The sequence below is a fragment of the Lepidochelys kempii genome, chromosome 21, assembly GCF_965140285.1.
Source record: "Lepidochelys kempii isolate rLepKem1 chromosome 21, rLepKem1.hap1, whole genome shotgun sequence".
Taxonomy (NCBI): Eukaryota; Metazoa; Chordata; order Testudines; family Cheloniidae; genus Lepidochelys; species Lepidochelys kempii.
In genome coordinates, this window is record NC_136400.1 from 16,142,563 (window position 1) to 16,156,227 (window position 13,665).

The window sequence follows — 13,665 nt, forward strand, 5'->3', positions numbered from 1 at the left end:
GGTAAGTTTAAGATGTTATAACAACTCTGCAACCCCATAAACTTCATGGAGATCAGATATTTTGAGCATTGTGGCCAGCTAAACTTGATGGTCATTAGTGGGAAATGAACTCTGATCCCTTTGCTCCAGATATACAGGTCCTCCCATCTGGATTAGGGAAATTCAGCATTACTGGACTGGTATTAGAGACACCTCTCTTTCCCTTCTATTAGATAGCTGATACAGCTGTGTTTTTATAAACTGGAAGTGAAGGAGTTGACAAGGCTATAGAGTTCTTATGGTTGGACACAGGTACTTTGTTCTATTTGCTAACTGATATTCACAGAGCCCTGTCACGGACTGAGACACCTGGCTGTATTATGGACTGTAAAAGTTGGCCCTCTGATAGCTTGTACTATCCTAGTCCTCTCACAGAATATGGCTGTGTCTCTGTTGGTGGTACCTGGCTGGGTCTTGGATTGTAATTTAATCAATGGATGCCAGTATTCTGTAGCCCTGCCCTAGACTAAACCACCTGGTTTTTGGACTGTCATCTCATGAAAGACCGTATTATCTCGCCCTTTCCTTGTCCACAGTGCTTAACCCCATCAAAACTCACAGTCCTCTACTCAGTCATGGGCTGGAACCTCTCCCTTAGGATTTTATTCTCCACCAAACCTGCCATGCATGTTACCTGCGACTTGGACTTGGAAGCTGAAGGATTCTTTTTTTCCCCACTCGTTTTGGAGTATGATGGTGTAGAGCCCACTGTCAGAAAACTCAGCTGATGGAATCAAGAGTTGGCTGAGGCCATCTCTGGTGCTCACTATGGCCCTGCTGGGTAGAGGAAGCCCATCCTTTAGCCAAATCACCTCTGGAGTTGGGGATGCCTATTAAAGATAAACACCAGTTATAAGTCAATCTGCTTTTCTTTTGTATTTATATCCTGTGTACCTATAGCTTCCTTGCTTTGTCCTCAAGTGTTTCCTTAGCTCTAACATCCGATGAAGTGAGCTGTAACAGCTCACGAAAGCTCATGCTCAAATAAATTGGTTAGTCTCTAAGGTGCCACAAGTACTCCTTTTCTTTTAGCTCTAACTTGTTTCTTTGCCCCAGAACCATGGCCAACAAAGGATGTGTTGCCCTAAGCTGTTTCAGTATAACTAAGTCAGAAAATATTTATTAGCTCAGAAGTTGTAGTTGACAGATAGGCAAGAGTAGCCCTATTAAAAGCATCTGCTGCTTTTTGGAGGGAAGAAGACTTCTGTCTGGATGATTGTTCCATTTTTCCTTCCGGTCCCCCTCCCTCCTGATGTCACATTGCAGTGACTTTCTTTCAGCCTAGGGGAGCTGGACGTGGCTCCCTGTATTGCTTATCAGTGCCACCTTGAGATCAGCCAGAAGGTTTTCTCCCCTTCTCTTCAGTCGGGACCAAACACCAGATCTCACCCATAATGCTCCCAGCCTTTGCCAACCTGCAAGAGTAAGAAGCTAGATCTTTGAATCAGACCTGTGCCTTTCACATGATACAATCAAGGTGCACCACTGCTCTTGCTGTTTAGTTTGATGAACATGCTCAGCAGGACATTGTCAATTCTCCTACCTTCAGTCCTCACAAGGAAAGCAAGGGATGGATGTGGGGAGTGATTAGTTGACACATCAAAATCTGAGAAGTTGGTGCTAATATTTTACACTTCTTTGGTGCCTTCCATCATCAAGAGTTTAAAGTGCTTTACTTTACACACCTTAATGAATTATCTGAACTTCACAACTCCCCTCCCCCATGAAGGGAACCATTACTATCCTGATTGTACACATGGGAAATGTATACGAGGTGCAAACCAATTAGATGACTTGGCCAAGGTCATGTGAAAATTCTGCAGCAGAATGAAGAACAGAACCTCAGTTATTGTAGTTATTTTTACGACATGGAATCATATGGAGGACTCCTTACAAACATGCTTCAATGCTTACTTCAAAGGGTGTGTGCACTCGGATGCAACTTCCCGCTTTTATAATCATAAAGTTTTTCATAGTGTCATCTCTTAGGAACTTGGGACTAACTGGAATGCAAAAAACAGTGAACACAATTAAAAGCTGCATCTTGTTACAAGGTCGCTGACAGATTTTAACTCTCATACACTCAAAATAGCATGTCCAGTGTGCTAAAGTTCTCTCCTCCAGCCGGCTGCCTGACATATCTCTGGCAGTATTAAGTCAATGGAGCTTTTTCACTGAGTGAGAAGTGCCAGAGCACTCGCTGAGCATCATCTTTCTGTATTTACAGAGTGTTGATGACTTAAGATTAGGATATTGTCAGCAAGTTAAAGAAGTATGGGCTGGATGAATGCACTGTAAGGTGGGTAGAAAGTTGGCTAGATTGTTGGGCTCAACAGGTAACGATCAATGGCTCCATGTCCAGTTGGCAGCCGGGATCAAGTGAAGTGCCCCAAGCGTCGGTCCTCGGGCCGGTTTTGTTCAATATCTTCATGAATGATCTGGAGGATGGTGTGGATTGCACCCTCAGCAAGTTTGCAGACAACACTAAACTGGGAGAAGAGGTAGATACGCTGGAGGGTAGGGATAGGATACAGAGGGCCCTAGACAAATTGGAGGATTGGGCCAAAAGAAATCTGATGAGGTTCAACAAGGACAAGTGCAGAGTCCTGCACTTAGGACGGAAGAATCTCATACACTGCTACACACTAGGGACCGAATGGCTCGGCAGCAGTTCTGCAGAAGAGGACCTAGGGGTTACAGTGGACGAGAAGCTGAATATGAGTCAACAGTGTGCCCTTGTTGCCAAGAAGACCAATGGCATTTTGGGCTGTATAAGTAGGGGCATTGCCAGCAGATTGAGAGACGTGATCGTTCCCCTCTATTCAACATTGGTGAGGCCTCATCTGGAGTACTGTGTCCAGTTTTGGGCCCCACACTACAAGAAGGATGTGGAAAAATTGGAAAATGTCCAGCAGAGGGCAACAAAAATGATTAGGGGACTGGAACACATGACTTATTAGGAGAGGCTGAGGGAACGGGGATTGTTTAGTCTGCGAAAGAGAAGAGTGAGGGGGGATTTGATAGCCTAGCTTTCAACTACCTGAAAGGGGGTTCCAAAGAGGATGGATCTAGACTGTTCTCAGTGGTAGCTGATGACAGAACGAGGAGTAATGGTCTCAAGTTGCAGTGGGGGTGGTTTAGGTTGGATATTAGGAAAAAAATTTTCACTAGGAGGGTGGTGAAACACTGGAATGTGTTACCTAGGGAGGTGGTGGAATCTCCTTCCTTAGAAGTTTTTAAGGTCAGGCTTGACAAAGCCCTGGCTGGGATGATTTAGTTGGGGATTAGTCCTGCTTTGAGCAGGGGGTTGGACTAGATAACCTCCTGAGGTCCCTTCGAATCCTGATATTCTATGATATTCTAAGAGGGAAATACTGCAAAAAAGGTATTCACAAATGTTTGAATAGAAACCATGAAATCTCCTCAACGGCATCTGTGACCCCTCTGACTCGCTTTTCACAATCATGCAAATGAACTTTTCTTCACAGTAATGCTTGTTAAAAGGAAAGTGGTGTGAACACTCGTTCCTATGTCTGTTCACAAGAGCATTGACTTCAGGAGTATTCATCTGGACAGCTCTTTGCGGGCTTGGGAGTCATCCAGTCAGCTAAAACGATATCATGCAACCTGGATATCCTAGAACACAGTGCAAATAGTGCATTAGAAACAGTGAATAGTCAAAGCGACAGCCACAGCAACCAAGTTCTGAGTGACCCGTGGGCTGAAGCATGTTCACAGAAACCATTGTTGAATAATTTCAAACAGCAAACAAGTTCATACAAAATCAAAGCCAGTTTGCCGATAATTTATGAACAGAAAAAGAGTGAAATTCACTGTTTATATTGTTTGCTACCCTCCTGAGCGTGAAACCCCATTGCTGTCTCTGCAGCAGGAGGGAGAGAAATAGCTACTCAAGTATAGACCCACTTTTCCCCTATCTCCTAGTGTGTGGCACAGGGGCCACACCCTAACCAACAACAATGCATTAGGATATTGGGCTGAGTCACAGAATCATTCTGAAGAGCTTTAGTCCATTATGTCAAGAGTGAAACCCCTCACCTCCCTTTTTATCTGGGCCATTATTTTATACTGTACGGGTACAACTGAGACCGAGGCTTCATTGTGCTAGGTGCTGCACAAACACATAGACCCTGCCCCTAAGAGCTTGCTGTAGAGACAAGTCAGACAAAGGATGGGAGGGGAAAGAGACACAAAGAACTGAAATGATTTACAGCAGGTCAATGGCACAGATGGAAAAAGAGCCCATGTCTTCTGGCTCCCAGCTCAGTGTCCTGGATCGGATCACGCTCCCTCATTAAAAAATATATAAAAACTTCTCCATTTGTTTGGGTTTTTTTCTTTTAAAGGCTCTGAGTGTATGGCAGATCCAGCCTCTTAATAACAGACAACTGAAAGTGCAACCTATATCTGGCTGACTGGCAAGGATGTTACAAAAAATGTGACCCTTTTATTGAAAGTTTCCCAGCATCAGGCTAAAAACTGGAATGAACATGGGATCTGGCATATGAGATCAAGTCACTGGTCCATCTGATTTGATATCCCTGCTTTGGCAGTGGCCAATGGTTGATGCCTCAGATAAAGGTGAAAAACCTCCGTAATACGTTTGACCAATGCTGAACACAAGGTGAAAAATGTCACGCCCTGTGCAATGTAATTAAGCCAACCTAAGCTCCGGTGTAGACACTGCTAGGTCAATGGGACAATTCTTTTGTCCACCTCTCGGAGAGATTGGTTTACTACAGCAATGGAAGAACCCCTTCCCTCACTGTAGTCTCCACCAGTGGTTCTCAAACTAGGGCCCCGCTTGTTCAGGGAAAGTCCCTGGTGGGCTGGGCCGGTTTGTTTACCTGCTGCGTCCGCAGGTTCGGCCGATCACGGCTCGCAGTGGCTGCGGTTCGCCACTCCAGGCCAATGGGGGCTGCGGGAAGCGGCGCGGGCCAAGGGATGTGCTAGCCGCCCTTCCTGCAGCCCCCATTGGCCTGCAGCGGCGAACTGCGGCCAGTGGGAGCCGCGATCAGCCGAACCTGCGGAAGCAGCAGGTAAAAAAACCGGCACGGCCCGCAAGGGGCTTTTCCTGAACAAGCGGGGCCCTAGTTTGAGAACCACTGGTCTACACTACGGTGGTGCAGCAGTAGTTCTGCATCTGTGCTGCTGTAGAATTTCTCCTGTAGACATATCCTACGTATCTGAAAAGAGAGAACATTTGAGATGCTGGAATCACAGTGAGCCTCCAATGTGAGCTGTGGTCATCTCAAACTGAACCCTCAATTTTCCTGATTCAATAAGGAATATAGGAGCTAAATTATCTGTGTCCTCCATCTACAGCCTGAGATAATCATCTATAACAGGCTCCTGTGCCCCACAATCCACAGATTGAGTTGTTCCAGCTCAAGGTTCAATTTGAATCTCCAACAAAGTGAAAGCTACCTTTGGATGAAGAGCCCATGATTTGTACCTGTATGACTATGATATCTTTTCAGGGGCAGCACATTTGACTCACCAATGGGAGGCATGGCTTGGATGCAAGTGTCCAGTGCTATGGCTTCCCCTAGGCCTCCCTCATTGACGGCCCTCACGCGGAGGAAGTACATCTCTCTGGCTTGCAGACCTTTAACTGTACAGGTTGTCAACCCTATGGGGACAGTGTTACAATGGGTCCACTTGAGGCTGTCAGAGGATTTCTTCTCCACCTTGTAGCCCTTGGCAGGCCCCCCTTCCATTGAATCGGGTTTCATCCATGCCAGAGTGATGCTGGTGTAGTCAGTATTGGTCACCTTAAGGTCCCTCACTCTACCAGGAGGCTCTGCGAAGGGAAAGTTTATTTAGACTTCGTTGTCCTAGGATTCCTGCCCCCACCCTTCATTCAGTGCACTGGATAATCCATCCCCAACACGCTTGCACTGGGTATCCATTCAGTCAGGCTCCCTGTAGCATACTGGGAGTTTGTCCCCATCCCTCTGAATTGTACTGGGAATCCTGCTCCCAGCCCCTCTGCAACATGCTGGGAAGCCCACTCTATGTTCCATGCAGCACAGGGGAAACTCACCCACAACCCCTGCAGCACGTTGTGGGGCCAGCACCACATCACCCTCCCCAGCATATTGAGAATACCACCCCACTCCCTGCAGTGAATTCCTGATTTTTTAATATTATTCAAGTATTTTATTCTCCCACACAGACATTTTAAAATACTTAATACACTTTGCTTCCTGGATTCACATACTTCCCCAGATTCATCCCTCTCTCTGCATCCCACACCCAATGGGACAAGTGGACAACCCACTTACTCATGAGATCTCGAGCAAAGACAGGATCGGACGGTGCACTGGCCTCGCCTGTCCCTGCGGCATTGATAGCAGCCACGCGGAATTCATACTGCAGTCCCTCCTTCAGATCTGTCACCATCCACTTCCTGTCTGTGGAAGGAAAAGATAAGGTTCCTCAGTGAGCTCAGGCTCATATCTGCAGTCCCCTCAGTAGGATATATTGGGACAATAGTTCTGTACATTAATTATACCACATGGAATTGCACAGTATACCACTCTCCTGCCTAGAGGAACACATATGGAGTACCGAAATGCTGTCCCTTTTTCTCCTGTCCTTCCCCACCATTAGCACAAGTCTCTCCCATTGTACTCCCTCCTCCCTTTCAAATTAAATGCCATTTGAGATACTGAGGAAGTAAGCGAAAGAGTAAATAATGCTTTCCTTGCAATGGCAGCCCTTCTAATACAGGAGATATTAAGAACTTGTGTGGATCTGAAAACATCATTGCCATCTATAGGTGAACATGATTTTGAAGCCTTCAGAGATATCAGTTCCATCTCCTTTCCTTCCTTGTCCCTGGAATGTCCCCCCGTTTGCCCAGGTCCCAACTCCATAAGCTAAGAAAGCACTTCCACAACTGAAGTGCAAGGTGCCAGATTGCTGGCCCTCAGTTTATGCACAGAATGGCATAGCCAGGCAGCAACAATGCAAATTTCTCCATTCTTCTGCAGCAGATTTTTATTCACAGCCTGGAAAGGAACCACCTCTGGAGGTAAGAAGAGAGTCCCACCTCAGTGGTTTATTCAATATTTGGGCATTCTGCTGAGATACCCAACAATGGTGCCAACTGTGATTTTTGTACTATCAACTCGGACCTGGACTGAGATCACTGATTTGTGTCACCACACAGAAGTCACCCAACATCCATCAGACAGTAAAAACTTTTGGTCACTACCAATCTAAATCATATTTGAAGCAGTGACCTAGAAACGAAAGAGTCAGCATCTCATTAAGTCTTGAGCCATCTAGTCTTCTTGCCTTTTTAGAGTCTTTCAGCCTGTTCCAAGCTTTCAGCTGCTTACCTGTTATTGGCAGGTCAGAGATAGGTGTCCAGATGTTGCTGCCTTTCTTGCATTTCTCAACGATATACCCCAGGATTCTGGAATTGCCTGTTTTGGGAGGTGCTGCCCAGGAGAGTGTTATGGACTCTTTGTTGGCACTGACAATCTGAGGAGGAGCAGGGGGCCCAGGGAAAGCTAGGAAAAGATTAGCCCTTTGTTATTAGCAGGTATTTCTTTTCCATCACATGACAATAATGGGTTCTCAAGGGTTGTTTCTTCCAGGACTCCCCAAATGTGTGTTCAGATGAGACACCTTTTGAAGGTAGAAGGGAGATCTATGACTCAGTCTTCTACTCTCCAGGACAGCTACATGCTGGGAGCCTGGAGGGGGAGCATGTCCAGACTCCTAAGGGTCAAGATATTATGTGTCTTTCATGAATGAGCCCCTCTTGCCAGTGCTTAGAATGACATTGACAGTCTCCAAAGGGAGGCATGTGCCCAATCTTACGGGCAGGGAAGGCCACTGTGATATTATTGTTCCTGAGGGTGGAAACAGGAGTCTTGATTGGCTTCTACTTCCCTCCGCTCCACCCATTACTGGAGGGCGTAACAAGGTGTGTGCTGAGTCAGGAGCTGACTCAACACCCTGTCACTCCAATCCCCATCAGTACATTAATTGGGACCTGACTGAAAGACAGGCCGGTGCCAATTTCTTGAGTAGAGATACAACTGAAGGGCTAATTGGGTGGAAGTAACCCCAGCAGCTGGCCCTGTATAAGCAGACAGGAAGGAAGTGCTAAGGAGAAGAGTAGAGAGCCTGAAGAAAAGCAGGGCTGAGTGCTACTAATACCCTGTCTTTTCCCCAGAAGCAAGCGGGGGAAGCTGACTACTGACTGTACACTGTATAAATAACATTGCAGGCTGTGCCCACAGTGGTGGTTAAGAATGTTGGGAGATATGGGGATCAGCTGCTATGGCTAGAAAAGACTCTCAGGGGACCACCCCATGACAGACGGCAAAACAACCAGCCATTAATACAACAAAATTGTTTTAAAAGTATCTTGGCACAAACTGTGATTAAAGGGGTGAATAAAAAGGAAGGACAGAGAGAGGGCAGCACGGGTGGATGTGAGGAAGGCAGGCAAAATGAATTAAATGTTTTCCCTACTTGTACTTCCATGTTTGTGCTAAAAGCTCTCTCTAGTATTTGGGTCCACCAGCAACGTTATAGAGTAGAATGACTGTTCTGTACTTAAGGAAATGGCGGGGGAGGGATAGCTCAGTGGTTTGAGCATTGGCCTGCTAAACCCAGGGTTGTGAGTTCAATCCTTGAGGGAGCCATTTAGGGATCTGGGGCAAAAATTGGGGATTGGTCCTGCTTCGAGCAGGGGGTTGGACTAGATGACCTCCTGAGGTCCCTTCCAACCCTGATATGATTCTAAGTGATACTACTGAATAAAGACACAACTAATGAATGTCCCTTTGGGAGACTCATTTACCTATGGAGTAAATTAAGATAAAGGCTTAGCAGGTTCTCTTTGCAGTGACATGTGGGAACCCTTTCTTTGGATTCAGTCCATGCATGGTTTCCACTATGGATGTCGCTTCAAGGTTTAGGTTGGATTGTACCCAAAAACCTCAAAGCAGATCTCACTCAGAATCACCAAAATTTGCAAGAAACTTATGGTCTCCATCTGAAACCTTAAATTGGCCCCAGATTCATATGACATCATGTTCACAGTCACTTGACAGTTGAGCCAGGCTTGCAAACCTTCTGTTCAAACTGGACAAAAGTACAGATTTGTAACAAAACCCAAAATGTGAGTTTCACTTGATTTCGGCTTTCATAATAGAAGTCTCACATGGCTATAAGATGTGTTTACACAAAGCTCTTCCTCTTACCTTTGGTTGCAGCCATCACCTCATCTGATTCCAGTGCCTTGCTCTTTCCCTCAGCGTTCACTGCTCGCACCCTGAAGCGATAGCTTTTGTCTTGCCCCACTTTGTTGGTGGTGAAAGTGCTGTTGTCCCTGCTGGTTTCTCCCAACGTTACCCAGGTTTTTCTGCCCACCTGCTGCCTCTCTATGATGTAGTTCTGCACTGGTCTGCCCCCATCATCCTTTGGGGGCTTCCATCGAATGGTTATTCCAGTTGTGGAACTATCCACCACCTCTATGGGTCCGATGGGTTTCTGTGGCTTGTCTGAAAGGAGGAGAAAAACAGGGAGTAAAAGGTCCCACATCTGTTCTTGATATCAGAGGGGTCACTATCTTTCGCTACTCAAACTAGGCAACTCAGTCTCAGTATGTATAGTACTTACAGGGTAGAGCAGCAGAATTAACACCAGCAAGGTTACTTGAGTAAACATCCATTCATCTACTGATCTAGGAGAGTGTGGCAAGAGGAAAACACTTGCCTCATCCAATTTATAGTTCCAGGATGGTCAAACTTACTGACCCTCCAAGCTGCATATGATAATCTTCAGAAATTCTAGAGCCACAAGACACACACAACCTGCCCCGGAGAGTGGCGCCTGCTGGGGCATGCACAGGACTTTTGCCTCAATGCATCCCCATAGGCCTAAAGCCCCGAGACCCCCCTTCCCTCAGGGCAGAAGCCGCTAGTCCCACCACCCCAAGCTCTCCCCCTGCACTCAGTCTGGTAGGCCGAGAAAGGGAGGATATGGGGGGCACCACGAGGCACACGTTAACTTTTAAAGAGCCACATGTGGCTCATGAGCTGTGGTTTGGCCACGCCTCCTATAGTTGATCATTCCCATGAATACTGCATCAAAGTCAGACCTGGGTGAAACTCTCATTGACTTCCCATCTCCTTTAGGAGTACAGATGGTTCCAAACTGGAACGATTTACCAACCTCACCCCAAACCTGGGGTGCTCAGGTAAGATGAGACCTGGAGCCGATTTATTTCCACTTTTGGTTTGCAAAAAAACAAAATCCAACGGAGACTCTTCCAAACCAAAGCCAAACACCCCCTTGTTGAGTCCCATTTTTTAATCAAATACAAATGGATGAAACCCAGAACCAGGTAGTCAACAATCCTCTCCTCCACCCTAAATGTAGGTGGTATAGATTAAATGGGATCCAAATCTAAACGAACCCGATTCTGAATTTTGGGTTTCTCCATCTTTGTTTGGGAATCTATTCTACTTTCTGTGCACCTCCATCTTACACAGATATGCCATATAGCACCATATTACAGCTGGGAAGTTAACTTGGGCCTATTATTATTGTGAATAGAATGGCAAGATTCCCCTGACAACTTTAACATTAAATTGCTTTTGTGATCAATAGAGCAGGTTGTACAAGTCAGATATTGAGCTCCATCAGCTCAGAAGGAAATGGCTTTTGCAGAATAATTTACTCTATAATGAGCCAAGTGATCACTACAAACCAGGATCACAAAACCAGAGGAGAAGGACAGAGGAAGGAATATGAGAGAAACTGATCATTTATCTTAGTGATTTATTACCCTTGTGTAATTATTTGGACTTTAATAGGTGCATTTGGGCTAGTTTGCATCTTTAATTAGTACTTTTCTTCTTGGAGAAATGTTTGTTCTTCATTTGACTTTTATATTTAAATTTCTGCAGCTCTCAAGGGGCTGTGTTTCAGTGCAAAAAGATGGATGCATAAGTAAACTGTTTAATTTAGAAAATGAGGGAGATTATCTTTATTTGGCTACTCCATCTGGAAGTCTTTAATCTTCTGTTAATTACTAGGAATGACAAAGCTAAGTCAAGTGATGTAGCATCGTCCTTCCCCAGCAGACCACACTTCTGGTCTCATCAACCTGTTGCTCGGTTGGGAACAAATCCTGCCCCTTTTTCACCGCTGCAGAGAATTCCAGTTGAAGCTAACCCAGTGCAAATCTGCAATGCATGGTTTTCAGGTTTCAGACCCCACATAGGTAAATCAGGATACAGGCTGGGGTGAGCCAATAAAGGAGCAAGGATAGGTCTGGTAGATTTACAACCATGTGGATCCTTTTGCATTTGAGCCTGGAAGTCACTGAGCAGCTCCTGAAGGTGCCAAGTGGCTCAAGTCTCATTAAAATCCATGGGAGCTGCAGGCATTCAACACTTCTGGGAGTTGCTCAGCACCTTGTCTCCTTTTGGTTTATTGTGGATGAGAAGGAAAAGAGTGAGCCCAGCCAGCACTCAGATATTCTTACAATCAGTGTTCTGTAAAAGCACCAATGAAGAGCTCCTTCTGTGTGTGCCATGACTCTAAACTAGTTATCTCTGGAGAATCAGGAAGAGAGATACCAAAAACAACTTACAAGGACTTCCCTCTGTGCCCAAGGTGGTGGACTGATATCATGAGACTCTCACCTATCACCTCCAGCTTTAGGCTGGCCTCCAGGGTTCCACTCTCATTCTTCAGCTTCACTTTGTAATCCCCACAGTCCTTCCTGTTGGTGCTGGAGATGGAAAGCCGTGTGAAGCTGTCTGTCTTGTCAATATGGATCCTGGCATCATTCAGGAGCTCATCCCCGTCCCTTAACCACGTTGCTCTGACTGGCTTCCGGCCCTCGAATGGGATTTTAACCATGGCATTCTGCCCTGCCTTGACTATCACAGGCTCCTTCATCAGCTTTTCCAGAAGAGCCTTGTCAACATTTGGAGGATCTAAACATAAAAACTCAGCCATTCATAAATAGAATTGAAAGAGAAAAAGCTTATTTTGAGGGCAGAGCTGCTCTGAATTAACTGCTGCTAAATATTTTCAGCATTATTTAACCTGGTACTATTGGGCCCAATCCCAACAAAAATCACTGGAATTTATCATATGGCAGGTGGGGCTCAGGATCTCACAGGATTTAGATCTTCGGTTTTAGTTGCATACTTACCATATGCTCTGTATCCATACATGCACTGCAGGGTAATTCACCCTGTACAGAACAACAGCACCAGGCCCCACTTATGCCCTCAAAATATAATGTAAGTGAGGCCTAGACTTTGTTCTTGCCCCTGCACTGAGGTGAATTTCATCCAACATGCATAAATTAATTTGGAATTCAGTAAGTATGCATGTGAACTAAGAGACAGTTTTTGATTAAATCAGCTGGTCAAACCTTTGAGATAATGATACAGCACACTTAGAGATGCATATATTATAGAGATGTATTTGCTTGTTTAAGAGTGACATTTTCTTTAATTCTTATGAAGTCTTTTAGGTATAAAATTGTTCACTTTGCAGTGGCTAAATCTACCCCTAGCCACTGTCTGTCAGCTGTTTTTTTCTTTTAATTTCCCTGTTTTTCTTTATATTTTCTGCTTTTTTCACCCACCTCCTCATTTCTTTACAAACTAAAATCTGGGATATTAAATGCAATAAACTTTGTTCTTGCAAGATTAAGGCTCCACTATAAATTTGCAATTAGTTAGGAAATGCGCAATCTCCTTCACAAAAATTGGCTTTAGAGCTAAGAATCAAACCCACATCTCTTACATTCCACTTCATTTCTTTAACCACAAGGCCAGCCTTCTAACCAAAATACTGCTTTGTAAGATAATGAATGCATTACATCAGCGGTTCTCAGACTTTAGCAACCTGATGACCCCCATTTTGATTTAAAATTTTTCATTGACCCCCCTACTCCTCCACTCAGTCCCAGGCTCTGCCCACACTCCATCCCTTCCCCCAAGGACCCACCCCACTCCACCCCTACCCCTTCTCTTCCCCGCCTCTTTCCATCCCCTCCCCCGAGCTTGCCCCATCCCTGCTCCTCCCCTTCCCTCCCATCGCCTCCTGCACGCTGCTGAATACCAGTTCCATGGCATGAAGGAGGCACTGTGAGGGAGGGAGAGGAGTTGATCAGCAGGGCTGGCAGCCCTGGACATGACTTGCGGACCCCCTGGAGTACCCTTGTGGACCCCCAGGGGTCCATGGACCCCAATTTGAGAAATTCTGCATTACATTTAAGCACATGCAGGCTAATACATTGCATTAGGAACATGAGCATTCCAGCTGCCTTTTTAACATCGAGGCAATGAAGCAATTTGAACAGACTTGCCTTCAACAAAAATAGATGCTTCAGTTTTGACACCTTCAGCTTCAAATTTATACTTCCCAGCATGACTCTCTTCTACTGTGTCTATCAGTTTGTGGACCAGCCCATATTTTTCAGAAGAGAGTTCATCCAGGCCTGTTAGCTGCTGTGTAAAGGACAGGGAGACATTTTTTCTTTACAGGAACTATCCAATATTTTGGCAGGACAAATGTCAGATGGGACTTTCCGGTTTATTAATATAT

The 13,665-nt window shown here is 45.4% G+C and overlaps 1 protein-coding gene across 1 annotated transcript in view; it reads right to left on the reverse strand.

Annotated features, from left to right (window-relative positions):
• The window catches only part of IGFN1 (immunoglobulin like and fibronectin type III domain containing 1), a 77,526-nt gene that overhangs the window by 34,625 nt on the left and 29,236 nt on the right, over positions 1 to 13,665 (reverse strand). Inside the window, exons 14-21 of the mRNA XM_078849851.1 lie at positions 13,427 to 13,568; positions 11,742 to 12,038; positions 9,291 to 9,590; positions 7,410 to 7,583; positions 6,348 to 6,476; positions 5,561 to 5,863; positions 1,954 to 2,042; positions 674 to 869 (exon numbers count right to left, since the gene is read on the reverse strand). Of these exons, the coding sequence (XP_078705977.1) occupies positions 674 to 869; positions 1,954 to 2,042; positions 5,561 to 5,863; positions 6,348 to 6,476; positions 7,410 to 7,583; positions 9,291 to 9,590; positions 11,742 to 12,038; positions 13,427 to 13,568 (1,630 nt within the window). The remainder of the gene's footprint in view (positions 1 to 673; positions 870 to 1,953; positions 2,043 to 5,560; positions 5,864 to 6,347; positions 6,477 to 7,409; positions 7,584 to 9,290; positions 9,591 to 11,741; positions 12,039 to 13,426; positions 13,569 to 13,665) is intronic.